The following is a 27052-nucleotide window of genomic DNA, read 5'->3' as shown; positions in this document are numbered from 1 at the left end:
CATCATGTTATGTGTGGCTTCCTTGGACACTAGCACACGACTGCAAGGCATACCGGGTGACACAGAGTACACTAATGGTTGTGATATAAACAATGTTAACACTCTTAGTAATATGCGCCACGCTGTGAAGCCACACAATACAAGATTGACAAACACATTTCGGGAGAACATCCTCACAGTAACACAACATACATGCAACACAACAAACACCCAGAATCCTTTGTATCCGTGACAATTCCTGACTATTTTATACACCCCGCTAGCAGCAAACCTGTAGCTGAGATAGGCACCAGCGCCCCCCGCCACCCCAAAGCGAATAAGCGGTAGAAAATGGATGGATGGATTTTTATATTGTTGCTATTTTTAGAATTATTTTTTTTTATACCACATACCCCTTGGCATACCTTCAAGTACCCCCAGGGTTACGCGTACCCCCATTTGAGAACCACTGATTTATTGTGTTACAGTGCGGGTTGTGTTGCTCAACTGCGCTTCCTGGATGTAAACAACCCAATTGTGTGCTTTTATTGCGAAAGTGCGTCGTCGTGACGTCACCTCCTGCGCGCGGGGTTAAGCTACCAGGAGCTAATGGGAGTACTGTCATCCGCGTCCAACTATCCAGGGCCCCCACTGTGTACTATTACTGCTACAAGTAGCACTACTGCACCGTCGCGAGTATTTCAACGCCTTCGTCCGTGTACTGTCGTGTCGTCGTCGGAATGCGATTTTTTTAGTCTCTTTCCGTACCGAAGCCCGAGCTCTTGTTGACGTCCAGGACGTAAATTCGAGCGGGGCGGGCTTGAATTCTCTCAACTTTTACCGCCTCCATTATGCGAGCTTTGCATCGGTAACGTAACGCCGTCGTTAGCTGCCTGGCTGGCTGGAGCCACAAACCGGGCCTTCTTCACACGGCAACTTTTGTTTTCGTTTTCCCAGCCGGTCGACATGAAGCTGCAGTGTGATGTGGAGGTGGTCAACCGGATGCTGCCCACCTTTGGCATGAAATGTCGCGGCAAGGGGGTGAGAGCAGTTCTGTCCATCGGGAAACATTTGGACAAGATGAGTCAACAAAGTAATGTCTATTTGATGATATGCACTGCTAAGGACAGAGCTGGCTCCAAATACAAGGTAAGATATACAAAACACTCACTATGCGTATTTAGTCATATGTTCTCATTGTTGACAAGTAGTGCACTCTTCACGACGGATTAATAATCGATTATTAGGCCATCTGCACTGTCCTTTAGTACAGTGTTTTACAACCTTTTTTGAGCCAAGGCACATTTTTTGCGTTAGATAATCAAATCAACTTTATTTATAAAGCACATTTAAAATTTACCACAGGGGTAGCCGAAGTGCTGAGAAAAATGCGGAGGCACACCACCAGCAGAAATCACTAAAAAACGAAACTCAGTTGACAGTAAAAAGTTGTCGTGGTTATGACTTTAAAGCAGTGGTTCTTAACCTTGTTGGAGGTACCGAACTCCACCAGTTTCATATGCGCATTCACTGAACCCTTCTTTAATGAAAAATAAAATGTTGTTTTTTTTTTAATTCAAGAAAAACTTATGTTTTTTTTAATTGGTGCACAAAATGAACCGCGCATGAACATCACCTTGTTCACAGAACAAAACCAACACAGTGCATGATTTCACAACAAATTACACACCTTACACACATTACCATGAATTGGTTAATGTGGACCCGACTTAGACAAGTTGAAAAACTTATTCAGATGTTGTACAAATTGTACGGAAAATGTACTGTACTGTGCAAACTGTACTGTTTCATATAATGTATTCTCTTCCCTGCGATGAGGTGGCGACTTGTCCAGGGTGTACACCGCCTTCCGCCCGATTGTAGCTGAGATAGGCGCCAGCGCCCCCCGCGACCCTATAAGCGAATAAGCGGTAGAAAATGGATGGATGGTATTCTCTTCCTTTGCAATCTGCTAGTAAAAGTTTCAATCAATCAAAAAACCTGCAAATCAGATGGAAAATTAGAGGGAAGGTTGTTTAGGGGTATCCATAATACGCCGACAGGGAAAAGTTTTTATGTACACGATAATTCGGATGTGTCTTTACTTCCGTGGCGGAGGCTCCGCCAAACCCCTGAGACGGGCTCTCCGAACCCCTAGGGTTCGATCGAACCCAAGTTAAGAACCACTGCTTTAAAGCATAACTATCACTATTGCTCTTGTCTTAAAAGTAGATGTACTGTCACCACCTGTCACATCACACCCTGACTTATTTGGACTTTTTTGCTCTTGTCCTGTGTGTAGTGTTTGTTCTTGTCTTGCGCTACTATTTTTTTGGGCATTTTCCTGTAGCAGTTTCATGTCTTCCTTTGAGCGATATTTCCCGCATCTAATTTGTTTCAGCAATCAAGACTATTTCAGTTGTTTTTACCCTGTGATGAGGTGGCGACTTGTCCAAGGTGTACACCGCCTTCCGCCCGATTGTAGCTGAGATAGGCTCCAGCGCCCCCCGTGACCCCGGAGGGAATAACCGGTAGAAAATGGATGGATTATCCTTCTTTGTGGGGACATTGTTGATTGTCATGTACGGATGTACTTTGTGGACGCCGTCTTTGCTCCACGGTAAGTCTTTGATGTCGTCCAGCATTCTGGTTTTGTTTACTTTGTAGTTCAGCTTTAGTTTTGTTCCGCATAGCCTTCCCTAAGCTTCAAATCGTTTCTTAGGGGCACTCACCTTTTGTTTATTTTTTTGTTTAAGCATTAAATACCTTTTTTACCTTCACACTGTCTCCTGCTGTTTCCGACCGCTACAAAGCAATTAGCTACCGGCTGCCACCTACTGGTATGGGAGAGTATTACACGGTTTCTCTAGACATCACCGACACTCAACAACAACACATCATTTGCAGACTACAATTACTGGTTTGCAAAAAACATTTTTTACCCCAAATAGGTGAAATTAGATAATCTCCCACGGCACACCAGATCGTATCTCACGGCACACTAGTGTACATACATATATATATATATATATATATATATATATATACATATATATATATCTAATATGCATATATATATATATATATATATATATATATATTATATATATATATATATATAATATATATATATATTAGGGCTGGGCGATATGACCTTTTAATATCTCGATATTTTTAGGCCTTATCACGATAGGCAATATGTAGCTCAATATTTTGCCTTAGCCTTGAATGAATGAACACTTGATGCATATATTCACAGCAGTATGATGATTCTATGTGTCTACATTAAAACATTCTTGTTCATACTTCATTAATATATGCTCATTTTAAACATTCATGTAGAGAGGGAAATCACAACTAAGTCAATTGACCAAAAATGTATTTATTAAACAGTTATTAAGCAGTGGCAAAAACATTCATGTCATTTCAAAACAGAAAGTGCAGGATTGTCAGAGACATTTTAAAACAAGCTATTAGTGCATGATGTCACTAAGATGACATCAAAACAACACTAAAGTGCACTTTTTGTACAGAACGCCAGTACAATACTTTAAAACAAATAGAGTGCACTTGCATGTCACACAAGATATTTCAATAACTGTCAAATAAAAATGAGCTGCATAATAGGAAATCAAATCGCTATGTGGTAGGTTACTGTGGACGTTTCTCACCTTATGTTGTTCACTGTTTTTTTCATACGGTGTTGATGTGGAAATGGTTGCCTTGGCATTTTGTTGGTGTGGCACCAAATGTAGATGTTGACATGCGGAGCAAGCACTCTTCATTCTCTAGCAGGTGACTTTTCAAATGATGCTAAACATTAGCAGTAATGCCCCACACTTGACAAATTACGGTTGTCTGTTCGACATATTCCCACTTGCAGCCAAACCACCATCAGACGATGGACCCCCTGCTGTTTTTCTTGGGAATTAATTCTTCCTTCATTTGTTACCAGATTGGCACCTTCTTTCTCTCGTATTACCACTTGCAACACAGTTAACGTTACCGTTGCTGCTACCTCTCTGCTCCGCGAGGGCGTATACGCAAGGGCGTAGAATTGGGTAGGGACGCTAGGGACACGTCCCTACCAATATCCAGCCGCTACTGTGTAGTCACTATAAATGGGTTTTACTTGTATAGCGCTTTTCTACCTTCAAGGTACTCAAAGCGCTTTGACACTACTTCCACATTTACCCATTCACACACACATTCACACACTGATGGAGGGAGCTGCCATGCAAGGCGCCAACCAGCACCCATCAGGAGCAAGGGTGAAGCGTCTTGCTCAGGACACAACGGACGTGACGAGGTTGGTTGTAGGTTGGATTTGAACCTGTGACCCTCGGGTTGCGCACGGCCACTCTCCCACTGCGCCACGCCGTCCCATATCAATACAAGCGCTGCCCGTAATGTTTAGTCAATTATGGCACACAAAGGGTTAAATGTCGGTCTCTACTAGAAGTCCCGCCTCTAACTTAAATATCGCTCCCTGATTGGTTGCCGGTTTCATGCTAACTTAGGTGTGATTGGCTGTCCCCGCTGTCACTCCTTCTGCTTGTAAAAGCTAGCCCACATGCTAGTTGCTAGCGAGCGGATGAGAGGCAGTGCAACTCGGTGTAAGTTGTAAGTAAGTGTATGTTGTCAACATGTTCGGCATTTGTTGTTCCTGGCACACGGTAGCTAGATGGATTTTAATATCAGTGCTGTGATTTACATTGTGATTGTGTCTGTTTGCGTGCGTGTGGGCTGTAGGTTTTGAAGGATGTCAATGAAAAGAAAACTGGATATAAGAGACTTCTTTAGGAGTCAAACTGTAATTTACTTCATGGGTGTATAGAGGCTCAACAATATTGAATAATAAACAGTATATCACTCCAGTCACGCCCCTTAGAGTGCTATAATGTGCATATACCATGGACTGGAGTGATATATCGCTTTTATAAAACGGTTACCAATAAAGGCAATATGAAGTAGGAATACTCAATCAATTTAATGTAGTTTTATTCAACCAGAAATACATATTATCCAATAAAATAGCCTCACTGTGGAAAAAATAGTCCCGCCTATTCAGACGTTCGCTCCAAATTAGCACTGCATCTCTTCTTTTCCTTCGCTTTCGCTTTTTTTCAGGTGAAAGTCAATGCTCAGTCCCCTCTTCTATTGTTAACCCTCCCCGGAGGTAAAAGTTAACCTTAAACATGTTAATTCAACTTCTTTAGTCCGTTTTTTAACATCGTTAATACATCAGCTGTCTTTTGCTGCGGACTGCAACAGTCCGTTGTCATGGATACATGACAACAACTTCCATTCATACGAGTCATGCATGCCTGAGGCGGAGTGAAAGTTTACGCTGTGATAAGGCTTTAGAATATTTAAACCACGGTTAACAGCCAATCAGATCGCCGGATTTCACCTTTCCGTTTTATTTTTGAAATGATTCTTTAGTTTCATGCATTTGTGTAGAAGTGAGCAACGGTTTGAAAATACCAATGAACAAAACTTTGTGGTGGAAATACAATAAAACCTCACTAAATGATCATGTGATTTTACAATTATAAAATATAATTAATTAATATTAAGTAATATTCATATTTAGTAAAAGCCTTTTTGCTCAGACAGTAACTGTACGATCAAGCTTTCAATTTCAAAAGGGTTAAAAACAATAAAAATCAGTTCCCAGTGGCTTGTTGTATTTTTTGAAGTTTTTTTTTTAAATTTTACCGGTCCCGGGATATCCCTAAAAAAAAAGCTTTAAAGGGCTTGATTTTCGCTATTTGCGATGCGACTATCCATTTCCCTGTGACGTCATACAGTGCTGCCTATGTAAATAAACAATGGCAGATACCACAGCAAGATATAGCGACATTAGCTCGGATTCAGACTCGATTTCAGCGGTTTCAGCGATTCAACGGATTACGCATGTATTGAAACGGATGGTTAGAGTATGAAAGTATTGGAGAAGAAACGGAAGCTATTGAGCGAATAGCTATTGACGCCATTCATAGCCACAGCATGGCCGAATAGCTGCGTTAGCAATGCGGGTAAAATGTGCGGACCAAACGATCAGGACTTTCGCATCTTGTGACACTGGAGCAACTTAAATCCGTCGATTGGTAAGTGTTTTTTTCCCATTAAATTTGGGTGGAAGGAAATGTAATATAGTTGCAAATGCATCTGCAGGTTATCCATACATCTCTGTGCCATGTCTGCTATAGCACCGCTGGTAAATAGCATGTTAGCATCAATTAGCATAGCATGTTAGCATCGATTAGCTGGCAGTCAACATCAACAAAACTCACCTTTGTGATTTTTTTCACTTTATCGTTGCAAATGCATCTGCAGGTTATCCATCCATCTCTGTGCCATGTCTGCCTTAGCACCGCCGGTAAATAGCATGTTAGCATCGATTAGCTTAGCATGTTAGCATCGATTATCTGGCAGTCACGTCGCAACCAAATATGTCTGATTAGCACATAAGCCAACATCAACAAGACTCACCTTTGTGATTTCGTTGACTTTATCGTTGCAAATGCATCTGCAGGTTATCCATACATCTCTGTGCCATGTCTGTCATCGCCGGTAAAATATGGAGACACTTTGGTACATTCAATGGGGGTCTGGCGGCAGACACTTTTGCATCTTCGGCCCAGTGGTGCAACTTGAATACCTCCCTGTTAGTGTTGTTACACCCTCCGACAACACACCGACGAGGCATGATGTCTCCAAGGTTCCAAAAAATAGTAGAAAAAACGGAAAATAACAGAGCTGAGACCCGGTGTTTGTAATGTGTTAAAAATTTAAATGGCGGCTGTATTACCTCGGAGACGTCACGTTCTGACGTCATCACCACATGAGCGATAAACAGAAAGGCGTTTAATTCGCCAAAATTCACCCATTTGGAGTTCGGAAATCAGTTAAAAAAATATATGGTCTTTTTTCTGCACCATCAAGGTATATATTGACGCTTACATAGGTCTGGTGATAATGTTCCCCTTTAATGTATCTGTCATGCATCAACATATTTTTTGCCAGCTGTTCATTTCTGTTACAGACCGGCGGTGGCATGTGTTTGGCTCTTTCAAATAGGAACAACCAGTGGACACTAATCTGCTTGTATTTGAGTATTAGTGACAAACATATTTACAGTTCAAAAGCAGCAATAGAAAGAAGTAGATGAAGGGAAAAACTGTGAGTGATTTAAACACAAGTTGGGGAAAAGATTATTACAGTTCATTTATGTTTATTTACAATGTTGTAATGCATGAATGTATTTCTGATGTTGTTGATGGACTTTGTTATGTCCAGGCTATGTTAATTGACAGTATGATGCACAGTTGCACCACAGCCCTACACTGAAGAGTAAAGATGAGAACTCTTCGAAGTTTACTCCTTTGCTTTCATTTTAGTTGCTTTACCCTATAACATCTGCATGACGTGAAATTAGGATTGCTAATGTAAAAAAAAAAAAAAGTAAACTTTGAGAGTGCTGCCTTGGAGCACTTTTGTCTCCCCACCAATCTCAAAATCAAACCTACTCCCTTGCGTATATGTATGTGACGTATGACGTGACAGTATGTGACGTGTTTAAGAAGGTGCGCTTGCTGTCTGTGAGAAGGAGACACAAGAAAGAGTGGGAAGAGCCTGTAGTGTAATGCCAGCAGCTAATAGCAACTGCTTGAGATTGTATACTCAAATATCACAATATAGTCATTTTCTATATTACACAAAGACAAACCCGCAATATATCGAGTATATCGATATATCGCCCAGCCCTAAATATATATATATATATATATATATATATGTATGTATATACGTATACATATGCAAACACAAAAAAATTAATACTTGAATTTCATATACACACACACAAAAAAAAAATACTTGACTTTTTAGTGTTAATTTATTTACAGCCTTGTGCTTCTCTGATCGTTCATGAGTGACTATATTCGTATGGCTACCGTGTTCAATGGAGAAGTCTGATCTACAAAATTTGCAGGCAGCTTACCCCTAACCCTTCAAGCTGTCCTGGATGAACTGAAATTCTCTTTTCCAATAATTTTGGAACTTGCAAGTGTATTTCTTCTTCTTACTTGTCGTCGCCATGTCTCTTCTTCTGCTTCTTCTTTTTTCTTCTGTTCTGATTGCTGCGCTTGACTTCGAGGTGTAACCGTTATTATTGCCCGGCCGAAACTGGCGCCCAGTGAAGGAAGGTGTAGCAATATTGTTGTCCGTGTGGAAATCGTGAGAAATTCGTGAGAATGGTGGCCCCAGGAGATTTTCGGGAGGGGCACTGAAATTTGGGACACTCCCAGGAAAATCGGCAGGTTTGGCAAGAATTCCCAAATAACCGGTCCGTGACACATTTGCTAGCAGGCCGCAGGGAAATATTAAATAATACATAAACTACTGCATTTTCTCCAACTCAAGTCTCCAAGTCAATTAGTAAACGCTAATAATCGATTTATTTATTGTGAATGGAGTAATTCACACTGTTTGGTTGACCACAGAGAGCACCTCACTGAGAGATCTGACCAGCTTCTTTTTTAGAGTTAAGGCAGTTATGTTCCAGTTTTGCACACGTTTCCATGAATTTAATAAACGTGATGGGAATCCCTTATTACAAATGCACTGTTTTTAAAAGTTGCAAGTGATAAATGCGTATTTAGTGAAATTAAAAGAAATGTAAAACTATAACTGATTAGGGCTGCTACTACAATCGATAGATGGTTTTGTTTGAGTATTGAGATAAAACACACTTTATGGCCTCAATGTGTATTTTAGGGAAAATGGTTTACATTAACTAAATATTTTTCAACTTGCCATAACCTTCATTATTTTTTGTATTAAATGCTCATTATCAACATTAAAAATGCCCTTTTCACATCCATCCATCCATTTACTACCGCTTGTCCCGTTCGGGGTCGGGTCACTGAAGCCTCTCTCAGCTGCATTCGAGCGGAAGGCGGCGTACACCCTGGACAAGTCGCCACCTCATCGCAGGGCCAACACAGATAGACAGACAAAAGTTCACACTCACATTCACACACTAGGATTAATTTAGAGTTGCCAATCAACCTGTCCCCAGGTGCACCTTTTTAATTAAACAAAAACAAAACAAATGTGCACTCTTTTGCAGCGGCTGTGCAGAAGCTATGTTTGTGTATTCAAAAGGTTTGAATTTTTTCATTTTTAATAATTGTACTAATTAAATGATTAATCAAAGCAGCAATCAAATATTTCATTCTAATCAATTAATTGTTGCAGCCTAATTCTGACCATTCATTTATTTGGATATTATTTACAGGTTAGTCATAAATTTGCTGTTTCGTGCAGACAACCCATCAAAACTAATTTTATTAGTTGAGGGGTTCCTGATGAGTGTGTGACTGACAAATGACAATACCGTGTTCTGCAAATAGATTTTTCCGCTTGTGTCTTGCAGCTGAAAAACAACATTGAGAAGTTCTTTACTTGGTTTGTGGAGGAAGGCAAGGCTACCGTCAGGTTAAAGGAACCAGCCATCGACATCTGTCTGAGCAAGGTGCGACGTCCTTGATTTGTCACATTTTATTACAAAATGTCATTTGAATAGGTTTAATTGTCATTTAATTCTTTGTTGCAACTGTCCACTCGGTCATTTGTTGCCCAGACAAACACGTGTTTGTTTTGACTGCCTGGAGAGACACCACGGCGGCCTCATTGTTTCCAGTTGCTGCTGAGTCTGAATGCTGTGTTGAACACTGCGCTGACCTTTCACCCATTTTCTAACACAGCTGACCGTAACATTCAGGAACAAAATTAATATGTTGAATTAGATCCTACAATGACGCAATCTTCACATCATATAGCACACACCCTTAATGATGGCTAACTGTAGTTTGCGACACTTACCACACATTTTTCTGTATTATTTATCATGATTATCTATTTGGACCACAAATCTTCACTTTCTGTCTGGCCTTCATCTTTTTTTCCTTCTTAAAGGAGGTAAGGCACTATAAATTGTCGTGTCAGCTGAGGTTACGTTACATACAAACTGTACTCGAAATTTGACCTCACGCAAAGAAGAAAGCTGAGAAAAGACTTTCGCAGCGTGTCATAAAACCCTATTTAACTGTACAGGCCAGTCATTCTTAACTAGCATTAAAGTGTAAAAAATAAGATAAGCACTGGCAATAGCAAAACATAAATACTTAGTCTTGGGTTTGTCATGCAATTGTTAAAAGACACATACAGTAAAGGTAAAGAACAATCAAAACATGCAGAGTTAATCTTTGCATGCTTAAATGTGTTCCCCAATAATCACTTACAGGGAAAACACCAGTATTCCATAACTATTATAGTTGTACTTCAATTTAGAAGGTTAATTGGTCATGTGACAGAGCTCTTAATTCAAACGCTTGTATCCCAAATCAACTTCTCCTATTGAAATTATTGAATTAAATTATATTCAATGCTTGGCCCTCCAAAACAGCATCATTTCAACATGTAACCTGCCTTTAAAATAAACAAAAAAACCTAACTTTTACATAAGAAATATTTTACAAAAACAATACAATATACCACTACATACATATACATTAACCAATATACAGCATTTGTCTTGGAGACTGGACTTTTACGGTATTTCCTTCCAGCGGCTTTTCCGTCAAACACCATCAGCTTTTCCATATTTTCATGGATAAATGTCTGCTGTTTAGATAATATTGTAACATTTTTGGCTGGCGTTGTTGTGCAGACTAGAAGGGATGAACTCAAATTGCTTCGCCAGTGATGATTTATTTTTTAAATTCAATTATTATCGTCCACTTCTTCTCAGCGGTGTACCTCACTCTCACTTTTTTTTTTCCCATGCTAGGGAAAAAAAGTTATGTCAATCTCTAGAATAAAGCTAATGCTAGGGAGTAGGACCAGATGTTAAGGAAGATCTTATGTTGTTCACTGTGACATTTTATTTGCCAACTAATGGTGGGGCTGTTTGTGACGTAAAGCATAATGATTATCAAAAAAAATTCAAAACAATCTTTAAGTTGAGGTACTCTTTACATTAGGCACTAGGGTAAATCATACTGCTGACTGAGCATTAATGACATCTCATATTCTGTATCAACATCCTAACCATGTCAATTCCTTCTCAGGCCGAAGCCAACAGCTTGAAGAACTTCCTCTCGGCAGCTCGCTTGGCCGACAGAGGAAGCGTGACAAGCAGCCTCCCGCTCTCGACCCTGACATCCGTTCGCGCAAGAGAGGTGGAGCAGCCCAAAAAGAAGCTCACCATCATCTCAAAGAAGGACTACCCACTCACCTCCAGCTTTCCTTACTCTCTGGAGCAGCTGCAGGTCTCCTACTGCAAGCTGTCACGTGTCGACATGCGCATGCTTACTCTCAAAGGTGCGTGTTGCAACCTTTTCATCTTATCTTAGGGACGGCGTGGCGCAGTGGGAGAGTGGCCGTGCGCAACCCGAGGGTCCCGGGTTCAAATCCCACCTAGTACCAACCTCGTCACGTCCGTTGTGTCCTGAGCAAGACACTTCACCCTTGCTCCTGATGGGTTCTGGTTGGCGCCTTGCATGGCAGCTCCCTCCATCAGTGTGTGAATGTGTGTGTGAATGGGTAAATGTGGAAGTAGTGTCAAAGCGCTTTGAGTACCTTCAAGGTAGAAAAGCGCTATACAAGTACAACCCATTTATTTATTTATCTTCTCGAAGGGACAATAATATAGAAGTGGAGCAGTCAGTGTACAGTTTGTACAGCATTATATATTTACTGTCCTCTGAAAATAACAAATGCCATGCGAACCAATTTCCTAAGGAACGGCATCATGCCCTGCTTCAGAATATCATATTGAAATTCATGATTCTCCTCAATCAACAACAGCTTCCCAGCGCCAGCAGCTCTAATGCAGTCCCAGACCATGACACTACTATCACCATGGCTGACTGTAAGCAAATCACAATTATCTTCCTACTAGGGCTTTCAAAGTTAACGCAGTAACGTGTGAACCATAATGACAATCTTTTTTTTAACGTGTATGCATCTTGACTTCTTTTTGACCTTCTGTCCAATCCGTAGCGTGGGGAAATGTAATGCGTCCAGTTACTGTTGAGTCACAAGCTTGAAAATAGCAAGCAGAAATGCACAAAGGAAGGGGAACATTATGGAAATCTCAGATCCAAAGCCATAGCAAGTCATTCTCCCGAAAAGACAAGACTCGAGGTGAGAATCTTTGGGCACCTCATGATTCGATTACGATTCAATTAAAATTTGATTATTGACTCATCTTTAAGTCTGTATATTGATGCAGTTTTACATTTATTTTTGTTTCACCAAAAAAGCGTTTATCACTTGAAACTTTATGAACAGTGCATTTGTAATAAGAAATAAAAAATGAATTCCCACATTTATTAAATTAACGAAAATGTGTGCAAAACTGGAACATTAGTGCCCTAATATAAAGGAGCTGGTCGAATCTCCCGGTGAGGTGGCTCGCTGCAGTCAGCCACATTTTAGAACTGTCTGCATGACTTTATTTACAATAAGTTTATGGATTATTGACGTTTACTTTCTTACTTTACCATGCCCGACTTGCAATGCATCATAAAATTGATTACTAATCTAGACAAGACTATTTTATCTTTGATCGCCGTGAGACAATATCATTACAGTGAATTCCTGCTGGCGTGCTTTGCCTCTTGTAGAGAGGAGTTTACATCCGTGTTTACACTTGAGTGCATTAATAACATAAAATGTAGATTGTTACTGTTAGTGCTTTAGTAAGATGGAATAAAAGCTCAACAGAAAAAAAGACGAGAGTCCATTTAATCGGAGACTTTTTTCAAAACACTTCTCATACCAATCACAAATTTCAGCTTCGCAATAGTAGTGCTACGCATCAAATCTGGTCTAACTACCAAAACAATGAAACTGTGTTTTTACATTGCGATCATGTTTCGTCAAAGATTTTTTGTAATGTAATATGGGATTTTTCCACCTAAATAAATGCTTTCTGGCAGATAGAAATAAAGTGTATATTATTTTATAACCTACTCTGATTGATATTTCTTAATTACAGAATGTATAGCAGGCATTCTAACAATAAATAGAGATGGTTTTGTCATGCGGGCTTCACGGTGGCAGAGGGCTTAGTGCGTCTGCCTCACAATATGAAGTTCTTGCAGTCCTGGGTTCAAATCCAGGCTCGGGATCTTTCTGTGTGGAGTCTGCATGTTCTCCCCGTGAATGCGTGGGTTCCCTCCGGGTACTCCGGCTTCCTCCCACTTCCAAAGACATGCACCTGGGGATAGGTTGATTGGCAACACTAAATGGGCCCCAGTGTGTGAATGTGAGTGTGAATGTTGTCTGTCTATCTGTGTTGGCCCTGCGATGAGGTGGCGACTTGTCCAGGGTGTACAACGCCTTCCGCCCGATTGTAGCTGAGATAGGCGCCAGCGCCCCCTGTGACCCCAAAAGGGAATAAGTGGTAGAAAATGGATGGATGGGTGGGTTTTGTCATGCAGAGATATGAATACCATTAACTTGTACAACATGTAGGCCTCTGGTTATAGTCAGCTATTCAAACAATAAATGAAAATGAACTCAATAACTTTTCCATCATTGATAAATTGCTACATCTTTGTTTCTTTTCTTTGGCTTCTAAATAGTATACAAAAGGTCTTGGAAGTTCTGAAAATGTGAAAAGAGTTGCCTCCATAGCGGCCACTCCACTGGAGGGTAAAATGAAATGGCTTTGGGGGTCCAAACTTTGTCATTCTTTGGTCACTGTAGCCGTGTAGTCCTGAACTCTGACACCATGTCATGTTAATGAGGAAGCTGAGCTTGTTTCATACAAGACTCATTTATTTCAGTTGTCTCGAGTTCAACACACGTGAATTAACGTTAGCAACTCTTGTGACACAACTCACGTGATCTACGGTGGCCTCGGATGGACAACCAAAGCAATTCTCACAACAGACCACAATTCGTTTATTCACTGACATCCCCAATGTAAATTAATTAGAGTTCCGTCAGCTGCCTGACACTTTATGTATAGATGACTTGCTATCTACTGTAGCCATTTTAAACAACTCAGACGGTGTAAACTATATATTTAAGATCTTATATGGACTCAACTTAATTTTAATGCATTTAAAGAGCTTATTGACATTTTTCTGAATTATCATTCCTGGACATCTCTAAAATGTTTAAATCAATCATCCATTTCAGAACACATGCATCATTTGCATTGCTAGTATGATGTTCCTGTATTAGTATTTAAAACCTTGTAACTTTTTTTTTAATTGTATCCTGATTTAAAAGTGTATCTTCCAGTTTGTGGCTATTATAAGTCAGGAGAGGATACACATTTTTCCAGCATGTTTTAAAGAGAACACTTTAAAATGACTTTGGGCTATTTTATATTGATGGGAGGAAACCCTGTCCCAAGTGGAGGAGTTCAAGTACCTAGGAGACTTGTTCACAAGTGATGAAAGAGTGGATAGTGAGATCGACAGGCGGATTGGTGCGGCGTCTTTAGTAATGCGGAAGCTGTATCGATCCGTTGTGGTGAAGAAAGAGCTGAGGCGGAAGACAAAGCTCTCAATTTACCAGTCCATCTACGTTCCAATTCTCACCTATGGTCATTAGCTTTGGGTTAGGACCGAAAGGACAAGATCACGGGTGCAAGCGGCCGAAATGAGTTTCCTCCGCTGGGTGGCGGGACTCTCCCTTAGGTTCGGGCATCTAGTCAGGATGCCACCCGAACGCCTCCCTATGGAATTTTTTAGGGCACGTCTAACCGGTAGGAGGCCACGGGGAAGACACAGGACACGTTTGGAAGACTATGTCTCCCGGCTTGCCTGGGAACGCCTCGGGATCCCCTGGGAAGAGCTGGTTGAAGGGGCTAGGGAGAGGAACGTCTAGGCTTCCCTGTTTAGACTGCTGCACCCGCCAACCGACCTCGGATAAGCGGAAGAAGATGGATGGATGGACTAATAATTGATGTCTCAATACCTGAGTGCGTTAATCCGACAGTGTAATTACTGTACATGAATCTACAATCTTTGTTTCGGTACATGCAGGCAGAATCTACTTGCAAATCTCTTCCATGTGTTTTCTTGTGTAGTAGTGGTTGTAATAAACATTGACGTTTGAAGCGACACTAATTTTATTGTTAATTCTTACTCATATACACTTTAATTCTAAAGTCACTAGAGAGTAACAATGTAAACTTTTCAACTATGGAAGATTATCATTGTCAAATGCTTACTATTTTGTCGATAAAGACATCTAAGCATTTTACTATATATAATGACTACAGTATATGCAGTAGAATGTGGGCAGTCATTTTTATAAGTGGCATTAAAAGGCAATAAATTAGATATGCTGGTATCTGTAGAAACTCTAATTTATTAATGACAAAAAAATATATTTATCTGCGATTAATCGCAATCCATTTGAATGAAATAGGAACCAAGTGATTATTACGATAGAAGATTTTAATCGTTTGACAGCCCTACCTCCTTCACTCACTTGTGTTGCCACTAATGGCTTAGTCATTTTTAATTCTACATTGCTACACAAACTGTACGCTGACTACTCTAAAGCATTATCGAAGTTTTATTTGTACAGTTCTGTCAAATGATAGGCAATATAGAAGATATGCGATATAAATTAGATACATTTGGCCAATGATAGAGCTTTTAATACTACTGTTTTATCGTGAGAATACATTTTGCTGACACATTCTAGCTGTGTCTTGCAAATTTGACAGTGACGAGCAAAAGAACGCATCCTCAACGCAATGAAGCTTTCTCGCTGCCGGCTAACGCCCCTCGAGAGTGTACAGTCAGCAAATCCTTGCCTCCGTGGGAGCAAAAAAATATGTCACTGTAGGACAAGGAATAGCTAAACATGTTACACTATACCCCGTAGGAGATGCTAACCGCCAAGATAGAGCTCTTGAATGGAAACAAAGGTGGGCAGATCGATACCAATATCAACAGTAACAATCTCAAGTATAGTATCAGCATATGGTGGATACTACACCCGTTAGATATGTTTAATTATTAAAAAATATTTTGTTTTTGTTATTGTTTACAAAATGAGCAAATAAGTACTTAAATTGGCAAAAACCAACAGGTTTTAATCAGATCAGATCCAATAGTAGAAAACAATTTAAATATTGAATTCATATTGTTGCACCATTGTTTTTGTCTGATTATATCTGTAATCAAAAAATGTAATTATTCAATGGTCTTTAAAATTTTAAGTATTAGTATCATTAATTTATTTGACCAATATTGCCTCAGAAACTACTTGGTATTCGATCAATACCCAAATTCGTAGTACAACCCAAAACTAAAAGTATCTAAAAAGAATAAGTGTTTATTACTTTTCTGTTCTATCTACACAGGAGTGTAGATAGAACCATGTTCCAACAGAAAGTAATAGTATATTACCAGTAAATTAGCAACAAGGTTAATAATAGATTTGAGAAAGTGACACGACTGGAAATGATGCAATTTGTTCCTTTATACACCAGCAGCCAAATTCGGAGCCTTTGTAACCTGTTTTGAAATAGTTATATTATCGTTAATATGCCAAATAATATATTGTGATGTATAATGTTATCTCAGGAGGCTGTAATGTATCTCGTGATATAGATTTCAGGCCAGTGGTCACCAACGTTTTCGAGCCCGCTTAGAGGATTCGGTTCAATGTTTTTGCTAATTACCAAAGACAAATTGTTAAAACTTTCACTCCAATAACTGCACAGGGATGGACGGAGCTAAAACCCATCATACTTAACAATTCTGACTTTGGTATAATAAGTATGATGTATTAGCTTGCATTAAATAAGGCTGCGTCCAGCACAAATAGAAAAATAATAAACTCTACATAAAATCTCTGTGCAGCTTTCCTCAGATAGGGTCACTCTTAAATCACTTGATATATCTGAATTGAATTCAGAGACTCAGGGCGTAAAAGAGTAACTTGATTGTAAATGTTGTGTAATTGATCTTCAGAAGTAGTGTATCTAAAACCGTGTCAGTCAGTAAGTTTGGAAACCTGGGAAAAGTACTGTGAAAAAAAACTGTGGATCTGTAGATATCTAAAAAAAATTGCTTAGGGGTGAAAATGTATTACAAAGTTGCTGAAGAGAGGCAAAAGTGTTGTCAATGTATACATCTTTAATGTTGTTGATCCTGGGACTTGATCATCATAAAAAAGGCACTATAAACAAGAGAGGGAGGGAAATCATGATTAGCAGTGATGGGTACAAGACTAAGAATAGTCTCTAAACCAGAATAGCGTCTAAGGTTACCCAAATCCTGATTGAGGTCTTTACAATTTGTATAAAAGGTGGTAATTGAGTGAATGGGACAGTAAACCAAAGTTCTAAGAGAATCTAGTTTAGTTGATTTTGCTTCCAAAACCAACCACAACTGGAGGGGATCAAATTCTTCATATTCAAGAATTCTAGTGTTGGTGCCCCAGTAATAAAATGTTTGTATTTTTGTGTGTACTTTCAGCTCTTCGTAAACTGGACCTTAGTAACAATCACATCAAGAAGCTCCCCGCCACCATCGGTGATCTGGGCTGCTTGTCTGAGCTAGTACTCCACAACAACCACCTAGAAGCCTTCAGCGAGGCCCTTTGTCTCTCCACCCTGCAGCGGACCCTGCAGCTTTTGGACCTGAGCCAGAACCGGCTGCGGTTCCTCCCCGCTCAGTTCTGCCAGCTGCGGGAACTGGTCAACCTCAAGCTGGATGACAATAAGCTGGTTGGATTGCCGTTCCACGTCGGCCGCCTCACTAAGTTGAGGTTCTTGTCCGTGGCGCACAACCAGCTGGTCGTGCTGCCCGGTGACTTCCGCAAGCTGAGACTCGAGAACCTGGACTTGTTTGGGAACCCATTCATCCAGCCCAACCCACTGGACAACACAATGCAGCTCACATTCCCGGTTCCTCTTCAAGAGCTTGCTTCCAGGGCTGTAGCAGACCTTCGGTTCGAATGATTTGCCATATAAAAATTCCCTATATATGCTTTTAGGCAGGGTGTCCAACGTGCGTGCCACAGCTCGCTTTTCATTGCCTGCGAAATTACTATTAAAATACTGTCAAAAAGCTAAAATGTTGATACTAAAAATATTCATAATAGTGATAATACACTTTAAACAGTAGCATAACACTGAGACACAGACTGTAAATAAGTGTAAACTTGCAACGTAAACTTAAACTGGTATTTTAATCAATGCTGGGGCACATTCTGGGTGTAAGAGTCATTCCAGATTAGCGGCGTCCAAAACTGAGGCCCAGGGGCCTTTTGCAGCACATAATTTTTTACTGGGAACATCCTTACGAATACAATTGAACAAGAAAAACATGTTACACTGAACTTAAAAGATGTGATTTGCCCTGAGATGGGTAGGTCGTGTCCCTGCTTTGCACTCAGCATCATAGTGTCAAAGTTAGTTGATGATGAACCCCAAGATGCAGAGAAGGAGGCAGGCATTGAGCAAGAAAACATGATTTAATTAAACTAAACAAGAAAAAACAAAAAGCACGCACGTGGGTGGAATAACAAACTAAGGGAGCTAGCACTGGAAGTTAGAAAACAAAAAGGAACTTTAGCATGGAAGCTAGTGGGTAGCAAACAGAAAAACTGAAAACAGCTAATGGCTTACAAAAACAGCCTACGGCTACGATGACCAGGACAAAATGTAGCACGACGGTAGTAGCTGTAACGATGCCAGACAAGACAGGTAGCAAAGACACAAGAACAGATGTGGCAACGACAAGACAATACGATGATCCAGCAACTGATACAAGACAAAGCAGGTACAAATAGGAGCGGGCTGATTGGCAACAGGTGTGGCCAGGTGCCAATCAGTTGCAGCTGAGGAGGAACACAGCACTCAGGGAACAAGACAGGAAGCTGACAAAATAAGAGCACTAGACAGGAACTAAAGACAGGAGATACTTAACACAGAGGAAACAGACAAATGCAGAGGAAAAAACTAAAACATAGACAAACTTTCAGGGGAAAGCCTGACTCATAGGTTGGAATTGGGGGTTGAATCACCAAAAAATATTCCCGGGTACGGCCATCGCTGCTGCCCACTGCTCCCCTTTACCTCCCAGGGGGTGATCAAGGGTGATGGATCAAATGCAGAGAATAATTTCGCCACACCTAGTGTGTGTGTGACGATCATTGGTACTTTAACATTAGGTAGAGAGCAAAAAGCTGCAGAAGAAACATGCTAGTACAGAGCATGTAGCGGCAGTAGAGTAACTCACGCACACTGACTAAAGGCAAAAATCCTGGGCTGGCAAGGAGCGACAGGTGAGCCTAAATAGACTTGATTAGAGATGATAAACAGGTGCGCTGGCCAGAAACTAAAAGGGAAGGTGCAGCAAAACAAGGATTTCAGCAAGAAGTATAACCAAAATAAGAGCACCTGGACAGGAAATGAAATAAAACACAGGAAAGTAAAGTCCAAACAGTTATGGGAGATTGTGACAGATGTTTCAGTATGTGGCCATGGGTGTAAAAAGTTTGGACACCTCTGCTTTAAGGGTACTTTTGAAATGTCTTTTTTTGAGCACACAGTGACAACACAATCTAGCTAAGTAACAGAAAACCGTCTGCTCTGTACAAGGCAGTTTAGAGGCTGAGGCTGTGAAGATACCTAACTGTTGAAATATGTGAAATAACTTTCCACGTCTCATTTTAACCAATGATTTTCTTACACCAGAATTCCATACGGACCTCACCTCATTCCTGCACACCTATGCAGAGACCTGGACGTTGCGAAGACCTGCGACTGCGGACACTTCTGCGTCAGCTTCTATATTAAGACAGCTGTGAGCATGAACCTGCACCAAGTGTCCCACACCGTGGTTCTGGTGGACGACATGGGCGGCACAGACGCCCCAGTGACACAGCACTACTGCTCTCTTTCCTGCTACTCCCAGTTTTTGGACAAAGCCCTCCAGAGGGGAATCAGATGAGGGACATTGAAACTGGTGCAGGTATAAGGCGATGCTCTTAATGAGCTGGGGGAAAAAATGACTCAGCAGCATGGACATTTTTTTTTAGGAGTTGCCTGTTTTTACAACCTAAAATAAAACATTTAATACATGGAAAAGAAAATATTTCTCCTGCAGTCCCCTACTGACCTACATTAGGAATAATGCAAGTAGGCAATGTCATTACCTCGGGTAGCTGCTGCTTTTATTGAGCTAATAACCTACCATTTTGTATACATGTTGAAGATTTAAATAAAAGTATACTTTTTTTAGGAAGATATTACAGGACTTCATTGTAAATGATTTGAATGCATACAATTGTTCCCAATATTAGGCACACTTGCACAAAAACACATAATATACTGTATTTGGTTATAACTTGCAATTGTATAACATAGAATTAAGTTTCTAATTAGTTGGAGAGGTACAAAATATTAGAAAAACTGTAAACAAACATTGGATGGAGTGCGTGGTTCGAGAGGATTTACATTGAAAAACCAAATAAATTGCAATATTGATCTCATCAGAAGGCACTTTCAACTATTTTTAGTCGAGTTCATACATCAGGGAGTTATGGAAGACAAATCCAGCGGATGTAGAGTGATCGCTGACGACTGTCACCTTTCCATCTTTGTTGATTTCCCTCAACAACACAAGAGGTTGCTTTTTGTCAGGCTTTGGCTTTTCCTCCATTTTGTCCAGATCCTCTGCTGAGAGAAGTGTGCTCTCTTTTGCAGGGTGACTTGCTGAACCTCCTACAGAAGGAGCTTCCTCTTGTGCAGGCGTCCGGTTTGACTCATCAATGTAGTTTTCCAAGACAGAGTCCTGACATGAGTCTATTTCCATCTATAGAAAGAAAACAGATTATGGTACTTCCTCATTTAATTGCCAGGGGTGTTAATTTACTCAGCTGCAGAGTACCCTAAGGCAGGAATACTTAACTTGCGACCCGAGGGCTAAATATGGCACAGAAATAACATCATTCTGACCCCTGGGTTCGGTTTAAAACTTGGGAGACAAACACTTTCACAACAAATTGCTAATAAAAAATAGAGTGTTCCTATTTTATGGAGGAACTTGGACCTCTGTAAACAAATTGGCAGATCCTTGCATTGACATTCTAACTTTGGTAGCAAACCTAACACTCAGGTCAAAACTTGTGATTTACATAACTGATGTATTCCCCTTTGTGTCATAAAAGGCATCTCAAGTTTATGAAGACCTGAAAAACATTTGGATTATTTTTTCTTTGATTTTTTTCCACACATTTCTCAAACTCCAGTCGTAAACACAAACATCAAATATTAAATGTTGGTCTTTTGATCATATAATGTCACAGGTTTATTCCATCCATCCATTTTTTTTTACTGCTCTGCCCTTCTCAGAGTCGCAGGTGTGGCTGAAGTCTATCTCAGTTGCATTCGGGCTGAAGGCCCCCGGGGTGTTGACCTCATTGCAGGGTCAACACAAATAGACAACATTCACACTAGGGCCAATTTTGTGTTGTCAATCAACCTATCCTCAGGCGCTTCTTTGGAGGTGGGAGAAAGCAGGATTACCCGGAGGGAACCCACTCAGTCACAGGGAGAACATGCAAACCCACACAGACTGACATCGAACCCAGGACCTTCTTATTGTGAGGCACCAGCACTAACTCTAAATAGGTAATATAAATGATAAATGGGTTGTACTTGTATAGCGCTTTTCTACCTTCAAGGTACTCAAAGCGCTTTGACACTACTTCCACATTTACCCATTCACACACACATTCACACACTGATGGAGGGAGCTGCCATGCAAGGCGCCAACCAGCACCCATCAGGAGCAAGGGTGAAGTGTCTTGCTCAGGACACAACGGACGTGACGAGGTTGGTTCTAGGTGGGATTTGAACCAGTGACCCTCGGGTTGCGCACGGCCACTCTCCCACTGCGCCACGCCGTCCATATAACTAATGTTATGTCAATTTATATATAATGAAAACTGTGACATCCTTTGATCAAAATGCCTTTAACAGGTTAAAATAAAGACAAATCCTGTCAAATGTATATTTGAATCAAAAGAATCAGACTTGAATTTGGAATAATTGTTACTTGTTTGCATGATTGAAATTAATCTAAAACAGACCCTAATATTTGGACAAAAATGCAATTTTGTTATCAGATTGTCAAACAAAATGTCTAGATGTTTCATTTATTTCATATTATTAAACATGGAAACAAAATATCTTGAGTATATGAGGTTTATTTTGAAGAGAAATTTGCCAGCAAGCATACGACCAGCCGCCTTTGAGGTAGTAACCTTCTGTGGTTAAGGAGAGTGTACGCTGAGATAAAATTGCCTGATTAATCTGTATCCATACATGCCTAACGTGCTAGTTTTTTGTGAATAATCCTAGTAGTTAATTATTTTTGACAGCCCTAAAAAATGTATATGTTTGGTAGATTTTTTTAGGGCGAAAGTTGAGAAATTTGACTAAATAAAATGAATCCAACATGTTTTACACCCTCATAGGTCCTGTATGGCTTTCAGGTATCGTCGAAAAACTGCCAGTGTATCATACACCTGTGAAATAAATCAACATGACAAAAGTCATGTAAGTATAATGGACTAACAACAATTATGGCCAAAATACAGCAAAATTGTACAAAGGAAAAACATGTCAACCTTTGTCCCTTGAGAGTTAAGGTTTGGGTATTTGTGGTAAGGCATCTAATTGAGTGGAGGTCAGTAAAAAAAATAACATTGTGCTTCACTCCATTTACAGGTTTTTTACAACATATTTTGCAACATGATAGCCCTAAACTGGGCATTTTTAAGCATTAAATAAACTAAAAATATCAATACTACAGTAGCATTGGCCACTAGAGGAGACCAAACCAATCAGAGCATGTTGTTCAGTTTAATGACAGCATTACTGTATTGGATTAAAGGAGTGTTGAGGTGACTAAAGGTTGTTATTTCATGTGTAGAGGGCTCTCCTAATGTGAAAACATTTCATTTAGAAGGTCATAAACTGTTATTTATGTTGTAGCTATGAAAATGTTAGATTTATAATTATTAATTCTTGCTTTGTGGGAATTTCTTTATTAGAGTCATGTACGGAACCAATCAAGTGTCCCACACCGGAACAATTTTTTTTTTTTTCACCAATTCTGTTAACTCTGGGAAACATTTAAAATGTTTTCTTGGTAATATTTAGTGGTAATTTTACATAAAATGCTCTTGTATCAGTATACTGTGTTGTTTTTTTACTGTATTTAACAATATTCTGATTCGGGCTGCTATTTTAATTGATATTTGATTTTGTTTGAGTAATTAGATAAAACACACTTTACAGCTTCAATGCGTGTTTTAGGAAAACATTTTTTTCGGCTTGCCATAATCTTTTTTTCATATTTTTCTAATAGATGCACATCATCATTTAAATTGCCCTTTTAACATGTGTGCATTAATTTAAATGAATAAAGTCAATGTGCACTCTGCTGCAGTGGTTTTACAGAAACTGTTTGTGTATTCAAAGGTCTGATTTTTTTTTTTTTTTTTTTAATAGTTAAACGATTAATCGAAGCAACAATCAAATTTTTTTTCAAATCAGTTGTCCATCCATCCATCCATTTCCTACAGCTTATTCCCTTTTGGGGTCGCGGGGGGCGCTGGCGCCTATCTCAGATACAATCGGGCGGAAGGCAGGGTACACCCTGGACAAGTCGCCACCTCATCGCAGGGCCAACACAGATAGACAGACAACATTCACACTCACATTCACACACTAGGGCCAATTTTAGTGTTGCCAATCAACCTATCCCCAGGTGCATGTCTTTGGAAGTGGGAGGAAGCCGGAGTACCCGGAAGGAACCCACACATTCACGGGGAGAACATGCAAACTCCACACAGAAAGATCCCGAGGACTGCAGGAACTTCATATTGTGAGGCAGACGCACTAACCCCTCTTCCACCGTGAAGCCCCAAATCAATTGTTGCAGTCTTAATTCTGACAATGTATGTATTTGGATATTATTTACTGGTATTATTCGCTGTTTCACGCTGACAACTCATAACTAATTTCATTAGCTCAGAGGCTCTATATATATTGTTCAAGTAAACATGTTTTTTTTATGCTTTAGCTGTGAACCAACTGTGCTGGAAATTCATTGCAGACATGTCCTGAACGATGAACATGACAATGTCAGGATATAAATCTCACATTAACATGTCCCACCTTCTCTTTCGCAGTTTCTTGCATGGATGCGTCCACCACTTGAGCAGGTGACTCTGACTCTGAACACGAGTCCACTGCTGCATCTTCTACATCACCTGATGCTTCAAATGTGACTACTGGACTTTGCTTCTCAGATGACGTCTGTAACAGATCAAGACTTGCTGGGTTTTCTTCCTCTGAGTCCATTTTCTGTGGAACATCCTCGTTTTTGACAGAATCTCTGCTTCTGTTTTCGTGACTGATCAGTTCTTGGGGTTCCTGCGTGTTCTCCCCCATATTACTTCCATTGTCATAAATTGGGACGGGTGACTCTGAACACGAGTCCGCGGCTGCATCTTCTACATCACCTGATGCTTCAAATGTGACTACTGGACTTTGCTTCTCAGATGACGTCTGTAACAGATCAAGACTTGCTGGGTTTTCTTCCTCTGAGTCCATTTTCTGTGGAACATCCTCGTTTTTGACAGAATCTCTGCTTCTGTTTTCGTGACTGATCAGTTCTTGGGGTTCCTGCGTGTTCTCCCCCATATTACTTCCATTGTCATAAATTGGGACGGGTGACTCTGAACACGAGTCCGCGGCTACATCTTCTACATCACCTGATGCTTCAAATGTGACTACTGGACTTTGCTTCTCAGATGACGTCTGTAACAGATCAAGACTTGCTGGGTTTTCTTCCTCTGAGTCCATTTTCTGTGGAACATCCTCGTTTTTGACAGAATCTCTGCTTCTGTTTTCGTGACTGATCAGTTCTTGGGGTTCCTGCGTGTTCTCCCCCATATTACTTCCATTGTCATAAATTGGGACGGGTGACTCTGAACACGAGTCCGCGGCTGCATCTTCTACATCACTACATGTTTCAAAGGTGACTACAGGGCTTTCCCTCTCAGGTGAAGTCTGTAACAGATCGACACGTGCTGGGTTTTCATTCTCAGTGTCTATTTTCTGTGGCGCACCCTCGTTCCTAACAGGATCCCTGTGTAGGTCTTGGTGACTGATCAGTTGTTGGGTTTCCTGCATGTTCTCTTCCACTTCATGGCTTCCTTTTTCATACATCTTTTCTTCATTTTTTTTCTGTTCTTGAACTGTTGTTTTTTCTTTCAACTCCACTTTTTTTCCAATGGCGTCTTCTTTCAACTTCTCTTCTTCTTTCATAGGATCCTCATTTTCTTTTTTCAGCTTCACTTCCCCATCTTGACTTTGACTTTCCCTGCCTTCCATCTGATTATTCTCCTCCTCCATATCTCCTTCTGTCCTGTCGTGATCACCGGCACGCTGAGCAAAGAACTCTGTCGCCTCATGAGAAGGAAGGACAGGCAGAGTCACAGTAAGTTGTCCTTTCTGTTTGCTAAACTTGGCCTCTCCTTCCTCCTCGTCCACAGGGTAGGACAAAGGTAGCTCCAGTCTGTAGGCAGGACTCTCAGATTCCAGCAGCAGGCTTTTCTCCTTCACCTCCAGGTTAACGTCCGCTACCGACTTCAGGAGCGGGACATCTATAGTGACAATAATCTCTTTGGGCCTGGGGCTCTTTGCCGAGTCTCTGGAGCATCTGAAGTCCTGCAGGTCAATGAAGGATCTGTATTTCACAGTATAGCTTGGCTCAGAGTGCTTTTTGATTTTCTCAGGTTGGATTACGTAGCTCCTAGGTTTGGGATCAGGGGTGATTTCTTTTGGTGGTTTTTCATCTGGGTATGGAAAGGCGAGAGGGTGATCTTGAGGGTCTGTTGGTTTGAATCCAGGGATGCGTTTCCGAATGACACAAGGATGAGGCATCCCTTTATACTTTGTCTTCATCTCCTTCATGTTGTTTTCATCCAAAGTGACCTTGAAGGCATCCTGAATCGCCTTAACGGCTGTACTGCTAACCATTTCCATAAATTTAGAATTTTTGTTCGCTATGTGGAGGGTGTCTGGATGGAAAACAACATCATATATGGTGATTTTGTTTCCCTTTGGATCTGTGTCTTGCCTCCCTTGGGACAGATTGTGAGGAAGTGACCAGCATTGTCCCCTGCGACCGTCATCGGAGACCCCACACTTACATTCAGGCTTCCCCACTTTTTCATTGCCACAGATGTTGATGTAACACTTCTGCTTGCGGTTCAGAATGGTCTTCAGGGCCCTGAATGGCTGGGGGTGGATGAACTCAATGCTGTTTCCCCGTTCCTGCTCCAGGATGGCAATCTCCTCTTCATAAATTCTCCTATTTTCTGGATCTGATATCTCCTCTGCATACTCATGCAGCATTTTTCTGAATTTCTCATCTTTAAAAGCCTTTGTCAGTCTCTGAATTTCATCCACTGACATGTTGAGCTCCTTTAGCTTCTCTCCCAACTCCATATTGAAATATTTCTACCACAAGGGAACCTAAGAGGAACTTTTCGAGGGGATTATGCCTGGAAGACACTCAGATCACCTGCAGAGGTAGAACGGAAGTAAACGTTTCATTGAAACATTCCTGAGCCTTAATTTGCAGATTTTCACATATTTCTCAATAGTTAACTTTAGTACCATGTGTTATATCAGTGACGTGCATAATGAATCTTAAATGCTTTGATAAAATATTCATTGAACCAAACTGACCTACGCGGCCGTGGTTAGCTAGTGGCTTTGAATGCGATTGTTAAGTTTAAATGTGTTAGCCTTTTTCATCTCAATTGTGTTGGGGTTGTTTTTTAACCTACCGCCGAGTTGGTCCCGACTATAATGCAGTCCGAATGTCTTCAGTTGTTTGGTTTACATTGTCCGAGAAATTCAAAAAAATACTAGTCGCGTTTCGCTAAAACGCCTTCCGGATTATCGCTCGAGCAGTTTGCTAAA

General features: G+C 40.5%; 2 protein-coding genes across 3 annotated transcripts; one reads left to right on the top strand and one right to left on the bottom strand.

Moving 5' to 3' along the window:
• Positions 1-533: 533 nt before the first annotated feature.
• On the top strand, positions 534-20535 carry lrr1 (leucine rich repeat protein 1). Of its 2 annotated transcripts, XM_061895821.1 has the most exons (6): positions 534-847; positions 937-1128; positions 9425-9523; positions 11121-11373; positions 17514-17988; positions 19739-20535. In XM_061895821.1, the coding sequence occupies exons 2-6, from the start codon at positions 946-948 to the stop codon at positions 19992-19994; spliced, it is 1266 nt and encodes a 421-aa protein (XP_061751805.1). In that variant the 5' UTR covers positions 534-847; positions 937-945; the 3' UTR covers positions 19995-20535. The 2 variants fall into 2 exon arrangements, with proteins under 2 accessions (XP_061751805.1, XP_061751808.1); XM_061895824.1 differs by lacking the exons at positions 534-847; positions 937-1128; positions 9425-9523; positions 11121-11373 and adding an exon at positions 11424-11923.
• On the bottom strand, positions 20291-27052 carry dnaaf2 (dynein axonemal assembly factor 2). The gene is made up of 3 exons (XM_061895820.1): positions 26917-27052; positions 24233-26648; positions 20291-20858 (listed from the first exon to the last, which is right to left on the bottom strand). Exons 2-3 carry the CDS (start codon positions 26570-26572, stop codon positions 20559-20561), a joined length of 2640 nt encoding a protein of 879 aa, XP_061751804.1. The 5' UTR covers positions 26573-26648; positions 26917-27052; the 3' UTR covers positions 20291-20558.

This window comes from Nerophis ophidion, linkage group LG03 (assembly GCF_033978795.1).
Source record: "Nerophis ophidion isolate RoL-2023_Sa linkage group LG03, RoL_Noph_v1.0, whole genome shotgun sequence".
Taxonomy (NCBI): domain Eukaryota; kingdom Metazoa; phylum Chordata; class Actinopteri; order Syngnathiformes; family Syngnathidae; genus Nerophis; species Nerophis ophidion.
The sequence above is the reverse complement of the archived record's forward strand: the minus strand, read 5'-3'. Positions and strand labels throughout refer to the sequence as shown.